Source organism: Rhinoraja longicauda, chromosome 5 (genome assembly GCF_053455715.1).
Source record: "Rhinoraja longicauda isolate Sanriku21f chromosome 5, sRhiLon1.1, whole genome shotgun sequence".
NCBI classification, from domain to species: Eukaryota; Metazoa; Chordata; class Chondrichthyes; order Rajiformes; family Arhynchobatidae; genus Rhinoraja; species Rhinoraja longicauda.
The window spans coordinates 54,393,679-54,414,622 of record NC_135957.1 but is presented as its reverse complement, the minus strand read 5'-3'; the positions used below and the strand labels follow the sequence as shown (position 1 = coordinate 54,414,622).

General features: G+C 41.0%; 1 protein-coding gene across 1 annotated transcript in view; it reads left to right on the top strand.

The window, feature by feature from the left end:
- The first annotated feature begins 805 nt into the window (after positions 1–805).
- The window catches only part of nkain2 (sodium/potassium transporting ATPase interacting 2), a 309,557-nt gene continuing 289,418 nt past the window's right edge, over positions 806–20,944 (top strand). Inside the window, exon 1 of the mRNA XM_078399585.1 lies at positions 806–1,370. Coding sequence (XP_078255711.1) covers positions 1,317–1,370 — 54 coding nt within the window. The 5' untranslated portion in view covers positions 806–1,316. The remainder of the gene's footprint in view (positions 1,371–20,944) is intronic.

The window sequence follows — 20,944 nt, the reverse complement described above, 5'->3', positions numbered from 1 at the left end:
CGATTTGGCTTCCACTGCCCTCTGTGGCAGAGAATTCCACAAATTCACAACTCTGGGTGAAAAAGTTTTTTCTCACCTCAGTTTTAAATGGCCTCCCCTTTATTCTCAGACCGTGGCCCCTGGTTCTGGACTCGCCCAACATGGGGAACATTTTTCCTGCATCTAGCTTGTCCAGTCCTTATATAATTTTATATGTTTCTATAAGATCCCCTCTCATCCTTCTAAACTCCAGTGAATATAAGCCTATGTGTCGAGATAAAAGATATTGCAATCACATGAAACTCACTCAGTTTGCTTCTCAGATATTTGTGGACACTGAAGGAGATGGAACAATAAAACAACACTGCTCGATGCTATATGTTCCATTTCCAAGGCGCCTTATTACAGCTTTCTGAGAGTAGCAAAACATTGATTTTGGACAAGGGGAGTGACACTGTGCCTTTGCTAATCTGGAGGGTCAGATGGTATATCTGCACTTACTGCACGGTGACCCTGCCTGTGTTATCTCTATTGCAGTTCCTGATCGGGTGACAACAAAAGGAAAATAACTAGCGGACACCGAGCAAGCTGTCAGAGCGATTAATCCAGCGCCGCCAGCAGGTTCGCGCCTGCCTGGGGCGAGATGGCAACACCCGGCTCCGCTTCAGCGTTCGCAACAAACTGTTCCAACAGAGCGAGAGGCTTGCAGCAGCCAGGCTGTGATCCGGGTTCGTTCAATCATCTTGCATCAGCCGTCCCCCCAACTCCCCACCCCTCCCCTCTCCTCCCTCCACCCCCCCCCCCCCCCCCCCCCCTCCCCTCTCCTCTCCCGCCACCTCCGAGTCGCGGCGTCAGCAAAGCTGCGAGCTGGGAAATAATTCACTCCCACAGCGGTTAGTATCAGAGATAAAAAAGACGACGAGCCGCTACCCAGTCTCCTCACAAGTACATGACCGAGAAACCAGCGTGGATGCTTAAACAACAACAAACGAAAGAGTTTGCACAATCCTACCACCACCCCTTTCACCCACGCCTCCCCTTCCTCTCCTCTCCCCGCGCAGTGGTGCAGATTGCCTGGTTTGCCGAGCAGCTCGTGATGGTGAGCGGGGAGTGCTGCGTGCCGTAGTAGCGCGGCTGGCGGGCGGGCGGAGGGACTGACGGCGGGCGCTGCCCAACACGGCTCTTTCACACTCCCTGCCATCACCGCCGCCAGGTGTTACAGAGCCCCGGCAATCACAGCGGCGACAGCGAGAGAGGGAGGGAGGGAGAGAGAGAGGTACCGGCAGAGTGCGAAGGACCCGACAAAAACTCCTCCATCCTCCGACCCACTGCAAACCATGGGCTGCTGCAGCGGCAGGTGCACTCTCGTAGTCATCTCCAGTCTACAACTAGTAAGTGGGACCAGAAACTTTCTTTTAAACAATGGATATCCATTGATCTATTTCTGTAAATATTTTCTCGGGAAAGTCCGGGTTTTTACATTCTTGCAACATAACTTAATGTCTGGTTCTAACAAAACCAGTGACTGTAAACTTTTGTGGTTTAATTTGTTTCACGAATCAAATGCAAATGAATGTGACATTTTTGCTACAACCTTTGGTGCGCACGTTTGGTGTATTTTGCTGCTGTTTGTAACATGTCATTAACACATCAACAAAACACGGTGAAGTATACCAATCGTTTAGAGGTTTTTTTGTTCCTGACTTTATTTTTGAACAGCCGATGTTACGATTATCAATAATGTGGCTAGTTTAGGTCCGGTCTTTTAGCAGGTCCCATTTTGGGTGATAGTGTTGAGTGGTATCATGGTTAGGACGGAGACAGGTCGCTGGATATGTACCAGCAGCGATGTTCTTGCTCGGTAGCACAAGTGTCTGATTCTCACCCATTCTGTTAGTTTTGACACGGGTACAGAGACATCCACGGTGCACCTGGCGAATCTATTCACTAGCGTAAACATTCACTTCTGTACAGTGATTTATCTTCAGCTTTGGTTGACTGTCAAGTCTGACACGAGCATTGTGTGGGCGCACCGTATTGTAACTGAACGATAATTAATAAAATAAAAGGATAGTAAATATGATCAAGCTATGTGCCAGCCACTCATTATGTAACATCACCAAAGAATAAAGTGTCTCTAGCATGGAGGTTCTAGTCAGCTCTAGAGGGCAGTCCACATCATCTACAATCTGGCTTCAAACTCCCGAAGCATCCACTCTGAGCTCCAACATGGAGGGGAAAAAAGATTTCCAAGGGAATTAAGAAAATGTGTCAAGGAAGATTTTAAACTCTCATTTTAATAAAAATGTAATAATTTCACCGAATAGTCCAGCTGGTGACCATTCACAATGGGGAAAGGAGCATCCAGCAAAATACTGAACATCTCAATTCAGTTTGACCGGAGAACAAGAGTGCATGACACCCCAAACAAGTCTACCTATCCATCATTTCGAGCATCAGCCGCCCCATTTTTTGAACATTCCGTGGATTGGGTCAGATTCTTCAGCCACCACAGAACTGGAGGGGAATCATGTACCCTTGATCCTGATCCACTGCCTAAGAAGGAGAGGGATATAATGATGCATTAACATGTAACTTCAATCAATTTCTCCTTCCCTACATTAATTGCATCACCTATTATCTCTCGGGAAGCTGATGTGTGTGAGACCTAAAAAGTTTTAATGGTGCTTTAAATTAATTTACTTGTAGCTGCCTATTAAAATAGAAGTTGACTTCCTGACATGTGGTACAACTGTGACAATTGATATTGCTGATTAGGTGCCAGGATGAGATTTCATTGCCAAAGGGAACCTGAATTTTTAAAAGCACTTACAGTGAAGCTGAAATACAAGTGGTCATAAATCTGGATCCAAGTAGACTAACAGCAGTACAATTTTATTTTAAGCTGTCATTTGCTCACTAAACCAAATTGATGCATCTAACTGGGCCTTGTTTCTCTGTCAAAAGTTATTACAATGGTGTCTTCTACATTTAAAAACAGTAGAAGCAGTATTTATTTTGAGCCACAGGAGGCCACTTATTTCTGCCTTAAAACCTCTTCACTTGCAGTCTCTTGTAACAAGAACTCACTGGACAGATGAGTGCCACTCACCCAGTGGGTAAGATGTATTAAGCTATCCTGTATTCTGCAAGGAAATTTGTGCGTATAATCATGCAGATCATAAAAGTGGCTGTGTAAATCTCTTGTTATTTATTACAGACGTGTTTGAATGCTATATATATATATAGTCAGTATGCCATATATTTGCAGTGTTTTTGTAGTAAAATGTTTATACTACTGCATCAAAAGTAAGTTGGAAGCAAAATTGTTAGTTTGTGTTCTTTATGAATTAAATTATTGGTGTATATGGCATAGTGATTTTTCAGTGGGTCAAATAATTCAGAGGCATGGACTAATGATTTGGAGACATGAGTTCAAATTTCTTTTAGTTCAAAGGCAATTAGGAATGGATGATACAAGCATGACCTACTAGCATTACTGAACTCCAATGATTGACTAAATAAGAGCATCAATTGTTTCTGGTGTTTAATTGAATCACAGTTGTGATAGTAATTATAATTTTTTTTAATTCAAAGTTTCAAAAGGTGAATTATCAGGTAGTAACAATGGAGAGGAAGACTATGTTAATGCGAGGAATTAATGATGTTTTGACAAAACATCAAGAATTGAGTGGAATGGAGATGTGAAATTTGAAGTTATCTGAAATCAGAATGGGAGTTGGGTTTCAGGAAAACATGTCCATTCTGTAGTTTCAATGACAAACAAGCTGCTGCTGGCAGATGCACAGAATGTGTGATATTGCAGTGCAATTCTATTATCAATATCAGCAACAGAAATCTGCAGTTGCTTTCTGTCAAGTATTTTGTCAGTGCTATATATAGAAATTTACATGGTGCACAAACTTGTAAACACAACTTATATCTTTCTTCCTCAGAAATCCCACGGGATCGAATGATTTACTTCCACGCTGGTTTTGCAGGTTCTAAGGTGGCTTTTCCACAAATCGTGAAGGTGGTAGCTGCTGGGGAGGGCATGTGGGTAGTTTGCAAGTCGTCTGTTTCTTTGGCTATTTACGCAGTGCCTCCATGTGACCCCTGCTTGTAGCTTTGAAGTTCTCTATTAGATCCCCAAATTCTTCTTCTGCAAGATATCTGGACCTGGGCTACAGACTTCCAGGAATCAGTGGGGTTTTTGCATTTCTTCAAGAAGGCTTTGAGCACATTTTTCCCCCTATTTCTACAGATGCTGCAGATGCTGGTTTAAATCGAAGGTAGACACAAAATGCTGGAGTAACTCAGCAGGTCAGGCAGCATCTCTGGAGAAGTCTGAAGAGGGGTCTCGACCCGAAATGTCACCCATTCCTTCTCTCCAGAGATGCTGCCTGACCCGCTGAGTTACTCCAGCATTTTGTGCCTACGTTCTCAGCATGTGGATGTTGGCCTGAAAGAAGACACTGATATTTGTTTATTTTTTCCTAACGTAATGAAGTTGGAGGATTTTACTAAGACAGCATTGGTGATCATTTTTCAGTCCCTTATGATATCCAGTCAAAATCTCAGTAACAAATGATCACATGTGCCCAGTTGATCATGAGCTTAGTGGTATGTGATCTTAATCCTCTTATTTTCAATTAGTCAAAGGATACGCTGGTGTATTAGATGCAGTAGTGAATTTCATCACTGATATTTGTCTACTCAGGGGTGACATCCAAGAACATGGTAAGTGTACCATGTTTTGTAGGGTCACATCATGAACTGTTGTTGTAGGGACAAAGTGCAGCGACAAAGTATTGTAGATATTGAGTGTAATATTCACTGTCTTGTATGTTTCAGTGAAAGTATTGACAATGACCTGGAGCTTGGTACTGAGCAAGCTCAATGACTGAGGTTTGGGTAATCCCAGGGATAGCCATCATGAATGGATCTGTGGTGTTAGCGATTCATCCTGTGGAATTTGTGAATGCTTTATGATGCTTCAGCTCACTCAAATGCCGAGCCACACGCTACAGTAATTGCATTCAACCCTGGAAGCTTCAGTCAAAGCCAGGAAGAACTCCTCTGACCTTAAAGATCGTGGGTGTACCAAATGCTGGTTTATTGTCAGGGTGGGAAGGGACACAACCTTCTGAAAAGGAATGATCTGCAGGGAAGAAATAGGAAGTCTAATTACCACAGAGTCCTTTGCTTGACAATGTACTTGGAGCATGGCTTAGCTATAATACACACTCCATTTCATTAAGGAGATGAGCACAAATTGTTTCTGCAACACCCCTTGTCTAAACACGGTTTCTGCAGAGTGTTGCTTAGATATGGTATAATTCAACAAAGCTATATGCATTACTCTTGCCCTGACTAATACTGATGACTACATTCAATCCATTCTATTATCTCCAACCCAGTCCAAAAGCAACAATGTTCATCGTTTGATCAAGGTCAATGTCAACGCTCCCAAGAACCCCACAAAGGCAGCTCTTCTCAGTACCTAAACCAACCTGGAGGAACAACAAAATGTTCACAGATTTATGGGCCACCCTGAATTCCTTCATAATTGGCATTTGTTGAAGAGGTTCAATGCTTGATTAACAAGAGGTAGAACTGGAGTGATGAGAATGACCATGGGATGCAGGAGCTAATTTATCACAAACAGAAGGCACTCTTGGATTAAGATCAAGGAAAAAACAAAACAATTAATGAATTATCTAGGCGGCAGTTAATAGCAAGAAGATATAATATTAGCTTCTGAATAAAGCACTTTTTACTCAATTACATTTTATCAATGAATATATATTGTTCTAGTTATAAAGTGGTTCCTAAGCATAATTAGATAAAGATTTTATACCGCATACATTATTTAAAAAGTTTTCAGACTTTTGACAAATTCACACTGGAGTGTCTAGTAGCTGCTTTCAGCTGTCAGGTGAGAATTGTGCCAGTCTGCTTGTTGCTGCCTTCAGTGACAAATAATTAGAGCACTGACATTGGAGCTGATTTTTTGTGGTCTTCCAGTCCTATTCATGACACCAGATTCACAAATATGGTTGACTCTTTCGGGTCAATTGGGAATGGGTAATACATGCTGATTTTGCCAGTGATGTTCATATCCTGTGAAGGAATAAGTAAAATATGTTCAATTCGGGAAGACTGAGTGATGACTTCACTTGAACACAAAAGAAAGTCACTTATCTGTTCAATGCCTCACCAGCTATCATATGATAAAAATGAAGAAAACTTGTGGAAGTGGAACATCTGCGGTTGTTTTGGTGTTAAGTTGGCTTAAAATATTTTGCAAAAAGTGTTGGCATTGACACTGTTTCATATATCTTTCCATTAACTTTGTGGAGACATTCCAATGTTAAGCTTTTCTCACAAGCAATATCATAAATGATCATAGAGTATTGCTGAGTCTCTTGGGTATGTGCCTGAATGCAGATTACAACTTTAACTTGCTGGAATTGTATAATTATGCTGTTGTGGAGTATTTAATCAAACACACTCTTTTCCTTAGTGTACTAGATTATATTCACTTTATTTGACCTTCCTGTTCCAAATTGGAAAAATAGATTTGATGGTTGCAAGGAAATCGACAGGTAGGATTAAATTTACATCTAGATTGAAAGTCAGTCTGACAATAAGTACTACTTTATTTTAGTTTAGAGATACAGTGCGGAAATAGGCCCTTCGGCCCACCGAGTCTGTGTTGACCAGCAATCCCCACACACTTGTACTATTCTACACACACTAGAGACAATTTACAATTATATCAAGCCAATTAACCTACAGATCTCTGCATTTTTAGAGTGTGGGAGGAAACCGGAGATCCCGGAGAAAACCCACGCAGGTCACGGGGAAAATATACAAACTCCATACAAACAAACATCCGTAGTCAGGATCAAACCCGTGTCTCTGGCATGTAAGCCAGCAACTCTTCCACTACGCCACCATGCAGAACTTCTACTGCTTGTCATTTTCTTTGAATGGTTTGTTAAGATATAAAAGTTGCTGCAGGAGGACACTCCTTATTTTGGAAGCTGAAATCATTTCCTGTCATGATAACATGGAAAAACTTAGAAATGAGACTGTCAAAGTTCAGGTGTCATATTCTTTCATAATGGGTCATTCTAAGCTAAATATCTACTCTGTAAATGACTTTAAAAAAATTTTAAAGCACGTTGTAAAAGAAAATCCTTACAGGCATCAAAACAGGCAAAAAGATATATTTTGTAACTTTGGGCTGTTAATGGAGATGTCGTGAAGACAGTTCCTATTATGGTCGAGTAGGTGCTGGATGTCCTCGGGCATATACAGATAGATAAATCTTCCAGGCTTGAACAGATATATTTGAGGAAACTGGGAAGTTAGAGACTGACAGGCTGAGATATATGATTCAAGAGAGCGTTAGATTTAGCTCTTAGGGCTAACGGAATCAAGGGATATGTGGAGAAAGCCGGAACGGGGTACTGATTTTGGATGATCAGCCATAATCATATTGAATGGCGGTGCTGGTTTGAAGGGCCGAATGGCCTACTCCTGCACCTAATTTCTATGTTTCCATGAATCGCTATTAGATACAGGTGAGTTGCCTGAAGACTGGAGGGTACTAATGTTGTGCCTCTATTTAAAAAGGGCTGCGAGAAAAACCCTTGGAACTGCAGACTAGTGAGCATAACATCTGTGCTAGGCAATCACTGGAATGTATTGTGAGGGATTTTACATAGAAAAGAGTAGCGGGAAGCCAGAGGATTGGGCAACTTTCAAAGGACATCAGAAAGTAACAAAAAGGGCAATACGGGGTGAAAAGATGAAATATGAAGGTAAGCTCGCCAAGAATATAAAGGATAGTAAAAGCTTCTTTAGGTATGTTTAAAAAAGATTAGTAAAGACAAATGTGGGTCCCTTGAAGGCAGAAACAGGTGAAATTATTATGGGGAACAAGGAAATGGCAGAAGAGTTGAGCAGGTACTTTGTGTCTTCTTTAGTGAAGACAGAACCAATCTCCCAGATGTACTAGAGGACAGAGGATTTAGGGAGACAGAGGAACTGAAATAAATTTGCATAAGGCAAGAAATAGTATTGTGTAGACTGATGGGACTAAAGGCTGATAAATCCCCAGGGTCTGATGGTCTGCATCCCAGGGTACTCAAGGAGGTGGCTCCAGAAATCATTGACACATTGGTGATCATTTTACAATGTTCTATAGATTCAGGATCAGTTCCTGTGGATTGGAGGGTAACGAATGTTATCCCACTTTTCAAGAAAGGAGCGAGAGAGAAAACGGGGAATTATAGATCAGTTAGCCTGACATCGGTGGAGGGGAAGGTGCTGGAGTCAATTATTAAAGAGGTAATAAAGGCGCATTTGGACAGCAGTAAAAGGATTGGTCCAAGTCAACATGGATTTATGAAGGGCAAATCCTGCTTGACTAATCTTCTGGAATTTTTTGAGGATGTGACAAGTAAAATGGATGAAGGAGAGCCAGTGGATGTAGTGTATCTGGACTTTCAGAAAGCCTTTAATAAGGTCCCACACAGGAGATTAGTGGGCAAAATTAGAGCACATGGTATTGGGGGTAGGGTATTGACATGGATACAGAATTGGTTGGCAGACAGGAAACAGAGTAGGAATAAATGGGTCCCTGGAGAATGGCAGGCAGTTGTGAGTGGAGTGCCGCAAGGCTCGGTGCTGGGGCCGCAACTATTTGCAATACACTGATGAGCCAAAACATTATGACCACCTGCCTAATAGGCTGTTGGTCCTCTGTGTGCCGCCAAAACAGCACCGACCCACCGAGGCATGGACTCTACAAGACCCCTGAAGATATCCTGTGGTGTCTTGCACAAAAACATTAGCAGCAGATTCTTCAAGTCCTGTAAGTTGCGAGGTGGAGCCACCATGGATCAGACTTATTGATCCAGCACATCCCACAGATGCTCAATCAGATTGAGATCTGGAGAATTTGGAGGCCAGGACAACACCGTGAACACTTCATTATGTTCCTCAAACCATCCCGAACAATGTGTGCAGTGTGGCAGGGCGAATTATCCTGTTGAAAGAGGCCATTGCCATCAGGGAATACCATTGCCATGAAGGGGTGTACCTGGTCTGCAACGATGTTTAGGTAGGTGACACGTGTCACATCGACTTCTACATGAATGGCCGGACCCAGAGTAAAAAGAATAAAGCGGAGGCCATTTAAAACTGAGATGAGAAAAAAAAAAATTCACCCAGAGAGTTGTCAATTTGTGGTTCTCTGCCACGGAAGGCAGTGGAGCCCAATTCACTGGATGAATTAAAAAAAGAGTTAGATCGAGCTCTTGGGGCGAACAGAATCAAGAGGTATGGGGAGAAGGCAGGCACGGGTTACTGATTGTTGGAACAATGTTGTTAAGCTGGAAAGAGTGCATGGAAGATTTATGAGGATGTTTCCAGGACATGACTCTGCAACTTTGCATAATTATAAATGTTTTGATTTTGCTCATCAGTTATAAGATGATTTAGAATAATATATCTACCTCCTTCAACTACATTGCTTTACACATCATAGGGTGAGACATGTCCATAACAACTTTAAAGATTAGTTGAGTCCTTAGACTTAACCACTCCATGATTTGGGTATTCTGCAGTACCCATGAGACTGTGCTGAAAGGTTTACTCACAGATAACTTGCATGACCTTAGGTATGCACACATGGTGATCTGAGGACCTTGGCCTGACTGCAGGCTCACACTGAGGCCAATGGGTCCCTTTTCTTTCTTCCTGATCTACCACTTCTTGATTGCTGAAAAAACCCCATAATAATGATGTCCAGAAGCTTTCTAAACTCTTCTGACGCTGTAACTTTTAATTTCCATTCTTTGACATTTTATTTGGACATTTTCTCTTCTACTATCATTTGGAGAATGAATACTTTAGTTTGACGTTTAGTCCTACTAGATCATGACCTAGCAAAAGTGAAATGGAACAAGTGAAACTCATTTCAACTCTCTTAAATAAACTATTCCTTCAGCTTGTTATTATCTGTGAAATGAGTCACATAAACCTGATGCAGACATTTCAGTTTGAATAATATTATTATCGGGGAAATATAAAAGAACAGCTGTAATTGTTCAAAATACACACACACAATTTGAGGAGGAATTTTGGCACTCTCCAATCGATCATTACTGTAGAAAACCCAAGAAGAATTGGCCAATTTTCTGATCACAGTCAACCTGTACTTTCTATGGTGATTTACAAGCTTCTGTAGCTTCTGGTGTTCCATGCTTCTAGTGCTCAAATATTGGTATCTGATATCCTTGGCTATTTTTTGAATCGTAAAAAGAATGTAGTACTTCAAATGATGGAATATATCAATGATGGTTAGTTTGGCAGATTATAATATGTTAGAATTCTGTGCCATCTCTCATGAATAGACTTTAATATATATGCATTGCAGTTGTCGTAATAATGGTCTGGAACTGGTAGATATTATTGGAACAACATTTCCTTGTTGGCAACACAAATTCTACTGAAACATTTAATTGTAGACATTATAAAAGCAATTTAATAAGCAATTGTTATGTTTGAATTAATTTCACACAGGTTTTCAGTGGGAAGCCTCATGCTGACAATTTATATGAATCAACTTGGTGTAGGCATTGCAAAGTTGCAATGACATATTTAAGTTTTCAGAAAATCATTGTGGCTTGACTCACTTTCAGATGTGCGCTCGCAGATAAAGATTTCCATTGAAAGCACCACTGAAAACTACCTTAAATTCATCTTTAGTACTTAAAAGGTGTTGAATGTTAATGAAGTCTTGTGACATGCATACCAGGAGACATGGTCAAGTACTGCTTATTATGGTACAATGTAATGTTAAGGAAATTTGGCATGAACATTAAATTATTTAATTTCTCCTTGCTCTCCATTTAGATCCTCCCACTGATGCCTTTCTTTTTCCTCCCATTACACTCCACCCCCTCTAACTCAGCTTCTTCCCTCATACATTTCATCAGCCCAACACCCGCATACACCTTCGCTCGAGTCCCCCCACTATTTCCAGATTCCATTATCAGCATTCTCCTGCACCAATCACATCCCAACCTGTTTCCCCCATCCCTCTCCCCCCATCTGGCTCTATTACCAAACCATCCCTCCTCAGCTGGATCCACCTATCGATTGCCAGCTCTTGCCCCTCACGCCCTCAAATCTTTATGCAGGCAGTCTTCCGTTTACTTTTACAGTCCAAGGGTAGGATCTGGACCCAAAACATTGACTGTCCATTTCCATCCACAGATGCCACCTGACCCACTGAGTTCCTTTAGCAGTTAGTTGTTTTTTTTCCTTGAGATTCCAGCATCTGCAGTCTTTTGAGTCTCCATAATTGAAAGGAGTAAACTTTTCAAAGAATTGTGTGTCATCCGTTTTTAATTAGAATGTTCATATACAGAAGTTTGTTATTACAAAGGCTAATTATTCAGTTACCTGTCACCAATAAATATTGTTTTCTCATACTGGAATCTCAAAGTTAACAGATTGCGATCCTCCTGCACCCACAAGAGCTTCAGCTTTAAAAGAATTGACAATTTATGTTCCTGGGAAATGGCTGAGAGATTGCATTGAATAACAATTCTAGATAATAACTTTAACATGAAAGAACAGTTTTCATGGAAATGCGTATTGCAATTTGTGTAGTGTCAATAATTTAGATTGCCAATTAATTATTTTCTTTATATAATATGTCCAATGAAGATAAATGTGATGCAGAGAGTCATTTTGCTTTAGGTTTCTTACCTTTTGCAACTGCTGTCTCCCTGCTTTTCTAAATAAAGACTATATAGAACCAGTTCCCATTCTGTCTGTAAAATGATAAAGGGTGTTGTAATCAATGCAAGGCAGCAAAAACACTTTGAGGATGTGAAGGGAATTTGTTGTTTTCTCTCTCCTTTGAATAATATTTTAACTTCTGTCCCCTACTGAGAACTCCGTTATTAAAGAAGTGAGGTACATGTGGAGGATTCTTTATTTTTGAATGTTTTGTCATTGATGTAAAGGATTGAAATGCTGCTGAAGAGTTTACCTTTCAGACTAGGAGTATGAGCATCAAACAATTCCTGCCTAGATATGGTAAAATCCATCAACTGCAAAGCATCGTGTACTCCTTCCCCCCAGCATAATGAAAATGGTGCCAAATATTCCACTCGGACCATCTAGTATGATGATTTGTAGTAAAATTACAAGATGAAGATTAATAATCAGTGTACTTTACAGCAATGAGCTTTAGATAGTGTCTATTAATTAGTTAGAAATATAGGATCTTATCAAAGAAAAGGTGAGCATTCAGTCCATGTTCTCTCATCTGATTCTTTATGGGAGTAATCACGTTAACTGTTTCTGTTTGTTTTTGCATCAATTGTATATAAACAATGGATCTATGTATCGACTATAGCCTGTGGCAAAACTTTTGGTGCTCTAACAGCTCTCGAGCAAGAAATGTTTCCTATCTAATGGATAATTTGAATGACAATATCTCATTGCTGACTTCATCACTTCATCCACCAAATGGTTCATTTTGTCCTATATTACCATCACACCCATGTAGGCTCAGAGTTTTGCATCCATTACTTCCAGACATCTTTCATGAATGTCTTTGCTTTCAAACATCTTTTAAACAATACATTTTTGTCTACCTACCCAAGGTGGAGCAACTGAGACTGCTTGAGATGTGTCCAAGCCTACATTTCTATAAATAAAATTAGGTTACATTTATCAAAATCAATTATTAATTATAAATATATTTGCATTTAAAATAATTATTCCAAAACAGCCAATGTTAAATGTCTAAATCCACATGGTATCTAACATAAATCAAGAGTAAAGGAAGGTAACAATGTGGCATTAAGATACCTGAGTAAAAATGAAGTAGGTGAGTATCGAGGTGGAAAAAAAACTAAAGTAGTTGGAGCCATATCTTGTACGAAGAAAGATGGTTATGGTTGTTGCTAGTCCACTTTCAGAAATTACTGCAAAAGTTCCGACTCCAACACTTCCAGCTACCTCATCCTCCACTGAATCAGATCTGGTGGGTGGGTGATTGGACTGTGGGTGATTGAATTAACATTTTGTTCAAGATGGCCGCGCCGTTGTGTTTGGCTGCCTGCCACTGTATGTTTCTTTTTTTTCCTAGTCAGATGTGCAGCACTTTGGTCAACGTGGGTTGTTTTTAAATGTGCTATACAAATAAATTGACTTGACTTGACTTGACTTGGTGATGTTCTCTGATGATTGTACTTCGATTAATCCTTTTGGAACTCAGTAACTAATGATGTGCATGAATGTCACATGGCCTAAACAAGTGACCCAGCATTCGTGCCACAAAAGTGCCAGGCAATGACCATCAAAAAGAGAGAGTCTAATCACCTACTCATGACAATCAATGGTATCACTTTTCACACTTTCCCCTATTGATGTCCACATTTTATCAGAAACTTATGGACTAATCACATAACTATCTTAACTACAAGGGCAGACTATATCTTGTGAAAAATGAATTTCCATCATTTACAAGAAGGACTTTAGTATTTCAAGAAAACCCAAATTATGATTTGTCTTATTGTGGAATATTTTAAAATAAGACGTGGTATAAAATTCTTGATGAGAGAACACTGGTTTGGTTGAAAATTATACATGACTTTCAATTTTAAATTGTATGCTAAACATATCCCTATTCAGAATCTTTATGTCAATAATAACAATACAAGGGCTAGCTGAGCACATGAGGGGAAATTGCAGATGGGATTATGAGGACAATTTGCATTCTATCATTCTTGTTTTGCTTTAGTGGCTGCTTATAGCTAAGTCAGTGTTTATCAGCTTTGCACCTGTTTATAGATCTTCCATATTAGTTAATGAAATCAGTCTCTGATATTGCAAAAGTTAATTTTCAGTAGAAGGGAGGTTGTTTGACATTAAGACTTGCTACACCATTAAAATAATGCTTACACTGTCATGTGCATGCCCTAAATATTTATTGAAAATGACACAAAGAGCTGGAGTAACTCAGCGGGACAGGAAGCAACTCTGGAGAGCATGAATGTGTGACATTTTTGGTCGGGATCCTTCTTCAGACTGTAGTCACCCATTCATGCTCTCCAGAGGAGCTGCCTAATCTGCTAGGTTTGTCTTTTTCTCTAAACCAGCATCTCTATTTTATAGACAATAGGAGTAGGCCATTCGGCCCTTCAAGCCAGCACCGCCATTCAATGTGATCATGGCTGATCATTCTCAATCAGTACCACGTCCCTGCCTTCTCCCCATACCCCCTGACTCCGCTATCCTTAAGAGCTCTATCTAACTCTCTTGAATGCATTCAGAGAACTGGCCTCCACTGCCTTCTGAGGCAGAGAATTCCACAGATTTACAACTCTCTGACTGAAAACGTTTTTCCTCATCTCCGTTCTAAATGGCCTAGCCCTTATTCTTAAACTGTGGCCCCTGGTTCTGGACTCCCCGAACATTGGGAACATGTTTCCTGCCTCGAGCGTGTCCAATCCCTTAATAATCTTATATGTTTCAATAAGATCCCCTCTCATCCTTTTCTTGTATCCCTAAACAATTATGTTAAATCTAGTTTGTATTCATATGGTGATAGCAGGAAATGGGGATGGGTGAAAGTGTTTAAGTGCAATTTTGGAGGCAATCTGTGGTGCAGTGGGCATCTCAATCAGCAACGTGTATTTCTGGGTTAAACTGCTGATGTATAGCTGCTGTATACTGCAGTCCAATTTACACTGAATAATTGGGGTATTGTTAGCTTCATCTTTACACTTAGGCCAATAAATCAGAGCTCCATGCTTGCGTCACTCCAGCTGAGAAATGTGACACCTATTCTTTACACATATTTGATAACCTTGCTCTTTTTCATCCATAAATTTCTCATAGCTGTACTATATTATGTGTGGGTGCTTTCTGCTTTCATCTCTATCAGGTGACTGCTTTCAGCTGTCTGCTATTAATCCCGTTGGAATTTCTTTTTAACTGCATGCTTCCAGTTATGAGTGACAAAGCAGTGGGGTGAATTGTGCTGTCATTCATGCTGATTCACTTTGGCATACAAACGTAGAGAACTTCCACTGGAGATAATTTAAGTTCTGAAAACTGTCATAAATAGTAGGCATAGTCTGTAATGTCATTAAAGAATGACAGAAGTGTGGATTCACTATTGTTTATGAACAGATTGTCTGATGCATAGATGAAAAACAAATTACATTTATACATTATTCTCAATGTCGAATATATTCCCAAGGTGCTTAACAAGAGTTTTATCTTTATATATATATATATAAAAGTCCTCGGTTTCGGAATGATGATATCTGAACAGAGACTGAAAGCCAAGCCAATAAAACAGATTTTAGGAAGTATCTTAAAAGAAGGGGAAAAAACAAGAAATTCAGGAAGGTATTTGTAGAACCATAGGTACCAGACACGCTGCTTCAGTGCCGTAGCGTAAAATTGTCTGCCAAAGATGACAACATTGGAAAAGGGCATAGGTTTATGCTTATTATTGTCACAGGTACCAAGATACAGTGAAAAGCTTTGTTTTGCATGCTATCCAAATAGATCAGATATATCATACACAATGGAGAAAATACAGAAGAATGAGGAATTTAAAGTGAAGATGAAGATTTTTATATTGAGTTGTTTTTGAACCTAGAAACCTGTTAAACAAAGGGTGGCTGGGAATGGATGGTTTAACCAGGTTGAAGGTTCTGTAGGTTATAACCCGGCTCTGCGGGTTATGACATCATTGATAGCAAAGCGCAGCCCAGGATTTTGCCAACTATTAGAGATTTCCTGTTCCCTGCCGATTCTCCGATCCAAGTCTGCATCACCAGTTACAGCTTTCAAGGCCCATCTGCTGTTTGGGACCTCATTATTTGGCTCTATTACCATCTCAGCTAGTCAGATTGGTTTTAGTATCTGCAACAGCCAGGTTTTGAATGGGAGCAGATGGGAATTGTAAATGCAGGCAGTGGACCCACTCAGGAAATTTTAGGCTATTGAAATGGATAAAGATATTGCCTTGGTTTGAATTAGATACCTTAAACTAGACAAGAATGTTGGATTAAATATGTTGCATCTATGTAAGATTTAAAGGTATAAAAGAAAGTTTATAAGACCATGTGCCCCACCCTTCCACTATTTAACCAAGCTCATGTGATCCAGATCTAGTTGCTTAAAAGGTACAAAGTTTTACCAATTTACCAATTACCAAAGTTTCATTTATTAATTTGATATTAGTTGCAAAGTGAACATAAGATATCTGCCTAGGAAGGAACTGCAGATGCTGGTTTATACCAAAGATAGACATAAAATGTTGAAGGAACTCGGCATGACAGGCAGCATCTCTGGAGAGAAGGAATACTTCGGGTCGAGACCCTTCTTCAGACTGAGAGTCATGGGAGAGTGAAATTAGAGATATGGAAGGTTACAAAGAGCATGCAAGGTGTGAAAAGGACAGATCACAGCAGATGCTGTTAAGGAAATGTACAATGGTTCATTGTTTGCTATGGGGAAGGTGACAATGAGGCACGTGATCTGTACATTAGCTATATAATCCGTAGCTAGTTAAATAAACTGCAGTCTTGATGCTTGTGCCTTGCTATTATCTTAATGAATGGTGTCAGTTAGTTATCTACTGTAATATTGTTATAGCATGCTTGCAACATTAGTTGAAAACCAGCTGCCACAATAAACTGCAGTGTTTCACATGTTGCTATAAATCAGAGTAAGTTGCAACTGCATCAATGTAGATGAATACAAAATATGTCACTTGTGATGAAGATAGTATATAAAGTCTCCGAGTTGAGTTTGTACATTTTGAAAAGCGTGGAAATGTAGGAGGAATTACTTGAAACCAAAATCAGGGCAGTTCAGTGGCACAGCACTGAAGTTGCTGTCTTTAATCGCCAGAGACCCAGATTAGATCTTGATTATGGGTGCTATCTGTACCCAGTTTGTACGTTCTCTCTGTGATTATGTGGATTTCCTCCCACACACCAAAGAGGTTCATTGGCTTTGGTTGAAATAAAAATTGTAAATTGTCCTTGGTATGTCGGATAGTGCTCGTGTACGAGGTGATCACTGTTCGGCGGTGGGCCGAAGAGCCTGTTTCCACAAAGTAAAGTGTATGCAAAAATGAGATGGCAGGAAAAAAAACATAAGGATGTACTGGAAAGATTGTGAAATATAATAATGAGGAAGAGTTATTAATGTTTATCTGGCACATATGGGCATATTTCAGTATTAACAAAATGTAGGTGACATTTAAAAAGAAAAAGTGACCTGTGAACAAAAAATTGCAATTTGTTATTGAGAGCTTTGTCACTTATGTGACACAAACAATTTTATTTGCATCAGATTAAATACTTACAAATTTAAAAGCACAACCACAGTCCAGAATATTTCATATTGCAAGCCAGGAACCAGAAGCCACAAGAGGAAATTGGAGACTATGTTGTTTGACTGGGACCCTTGGCAATGTGGAATAAATGTAAAACTTTCTTGTACAGATAGTTGAGAGTTCAGTGTGTGAGTTAGGGCAGCACAGTGGGGCAGCAGTAGAACTGCTGCCGCACAGCACAGGGTTCAAACGCAAACTACGGGTGCTGTCTGTGCGGCGTTTGCATGCTCTCCCTATGACCATTTGGGTTTTCACCGAATGCTCCGGTTTCCACCCACATTCCAAAGATGTGTAGGTTAATTGGCTTATGTAAATTGCTTTTATTGTGTAAGATGTGAAAGTGGGATAACATAGAACTGGTGTACGGGTGATTGGGCGGCGTGGATTTGGTGGGCCGAAAGGCTTGTTTCCATGCTGATTTCTAAACTAAATGACAAGAAAAATCAGAAACAGTTCATTGTTGATGCATAGAACTGCGATGTATAGTTTGTTCAGGTGCATGGAAATTTCACTAACAACTATATAACTATAGAGTGCCATCCAAGTTGTTAATGATGTAAAGGATTGACTTGACAATAGTGAGTTCACAACTATTATGAAAACACATGGTCAGGTATCAGCAGACCACTCAGTAATCGGATGAAACACCTAGGAGAATAACTTTGGATGTCCCATTTGTTTCATTGTGCACACTCTGGCAAAGTGTTTTGAAAAACAATGATAAATATGTAATAGGGTAATTGTGCTGCCAATTCCTGCAGACAATTTCCACCTCTCAGTCCTCAGTATGTATTGGCAAAACAATGAACTGTTAGACCTAACATATTATGTTCAAACTCTGTCAAACTCAGGAAAAGAGAAGAGAAGAGGTGACAAACAAAAATCTTTCCCTTCAGTGTCACTTGCTGTGCCTTTGATTCACACAACAGAGAGGAGGGAGATAGACATCTAAGTAAGTCAATAGCATAAGCAGAGCTAGGAATTATCTAGACACATCAGACAGAAAGGTGGGCAGCAGAAAAGGTATGCAGTGACAAAGGTATCATGAAAACCAGTAGACAAGTTGGGAGGAGGTTGGAGTTTTTTTTAACAAGAAAAAATGGTTTGACTGTTCAGCACAGTTAATTGCACACATCAATTAGTTACCTCTAAAAATGTTAAAATCCTAAGGAAAAGTAGAAGTGGATGCTTGAGGCTTTCCAATGTTTGCCAAGGATTTGGATCAAGGGAAAGGTTCAGGGATCTCAAAATGGCGCTGAGAACCTTCAGTTAGGATAAAGAAGAATCAATCATAACTGCCCAGATTGACTATGATGGGAAGTCGGGTTTGCATAATTGGGACTAAAGATACTAGAGGAGCAAGATAGACCACTCGACCCTAAAATCCATAGTATGTCATGGCACCATTTTAGTAGGCAGAAACATTTAAAAAGAAAAATAACAAAAATCTGTGAATTGATTAATGAGATATTCTGCATTTTAATGGTATCATCACACATACTGTTCCCCCAAAACACTGATTACACTGCGAGAGGCATAGCAAATGGCGGGTTTTGCCTGCTAAAATGGCGGACGTTCCACTCTTATGCGTACTACACTTCAGTATAGGCGATTTCAACTGAGTGGTCCATCTTGTTCCTCTAGTATCTTTGATTGGGACTGAGAGGTATTTGAAAAGAGCATTTGGTTAATGAGAGTAAAATACTGCGAAGTACAGCAAGTGAAGGAATCGCAGAACAGGAACAAGAAGTAATTGTGAAGACATTAAAGCAGGAGAGGAATCTGCAGCTGATTCCACATCTTAGAACTGTGAAACAATGAATGATGCGCTTCAAGCAATTATATAACAGAGCTTTATTTGTCGTTCGGTACCGAAGTACCGAACGAAACTACATAGCAGTCATAGAAAAAAAAAAAAAAAAGAACACAAGACACATAACCCCAACACAAACGTCCATCACAGTGACTCCAAACACCCCCTCACTGTGATGGAGGCAACAAAACTTCCCCTCTCTTCCCCACGCCCACGGACAGACAGCTCGTCCCCGACCGACCCGCACAGTCCCCGCACCGGGCGCTGAAACGTCTCGCGGCCGAACCGGGCGATGAAAGGCCCGCGACCAAGCCTTGCGCAGCTAAGTCCCGCAGCCGAGCCGCACCAGCGGTGAAAAGTCCCGCAGCCGAGCCGCACCGGGCGGTGTTAAGTCCCGCAGCCGAGCCGCACCAGCGGTGAAAAGTCCCGCAGCCGAGCCGCACCGGGCAGTGTTAAGTCCCGCAGCCGAGCCGCACCAGCGGTGAAAAGTCCCGCAGCCGAGCCGCACCGGGCGGTGTTAAGTCCCGCAGCCGAGTTGCACCGGGCGGTGTTAAGCCCCGCAGCCGAGCTGCACCGGGCGATGTAAAGTCCCGCAGCCGAGTTGCACCGGGCGATGTTAAGCCCCGCAGCCGAGCTGCACCGGGCGATGTAAGTCCAGCGGCCAAGCCGCACCGGGATGTAAAGTCCAGCGGCCAAGCCGCACCGGGATGTAAAGTCCAGCGGCCGAGCCGCACCGGGGGATGTTAGGCCCCGCAGCCGAGCCGCACCCCGCGCCGTGAGGAAGAGAAAAGTTCCCCACACCCACCCACCCACACCCACCCCCACCCCCCACACACCACCACCCCCTCCCACACATACACAACCAAAAAAATATATATAAAAAATCATCCCAACACCGACACTCAACAAAAAAAGACGGACAGACTGCTAGTCAGCCGCTGCCGTTAGGCGCCGCCACGGGTAAATCAAAAGTATTTTATTGAAACAATTATGACATTCTTGGTTGCAGCAGCACAACAGGTATGTAAATACAGTACTCAATAGATGATCTAATAAACAAAGAAAAAAGTTCAATAACTTAAAAATGTAGTGTAAAACAAAACAAAGTCCAAAGTCTCCAGTGCAACCATGGAAGTTCAGAGATCAGTTGGAGTTCATTATGTTCAATAGACTGATGTTGTTCGAAAGAAGCTGTTCCTAAACCTGGGCTCCTGAACCTGAACAAGTTTTTCAGACTCCTATACCTTCTTCCCTTTAGCAGGAATGAAATGAAAGCGTGGCCAGGGCAGTGAGGGCTGTTCCTAATGCTGGCTGCCTTTTTGAGATTGCACCTCATCGATTCTTCGATGGTGGGGAGGTCAGTACCTATTATGGACTAGGCAGTGTCCACCACTATTTGTAATTTTCTTTGTTCCTGGGCGTGCAAGTTGCTGATTCATGCTGTGATGCAACCAGTCAATATGCTGTGTACTGTACAACTGTAGAAGTTCAAGAACGTATTCATCAACATACTGAATCTCCTCAATCCTCTAAGTAAGTAGAGGATTTGATGAGCTTTCCTTATGATTGCATCAATCTGCTGAGTCCACTGCCTCTTCAGGGATATGTATGGCCAGTAACCTGAAGTTGTTGACTCTCTGCACCACCAACCCGTCGATGAAGACACGTTTGTGGATCCTCGGCCTTCCTCT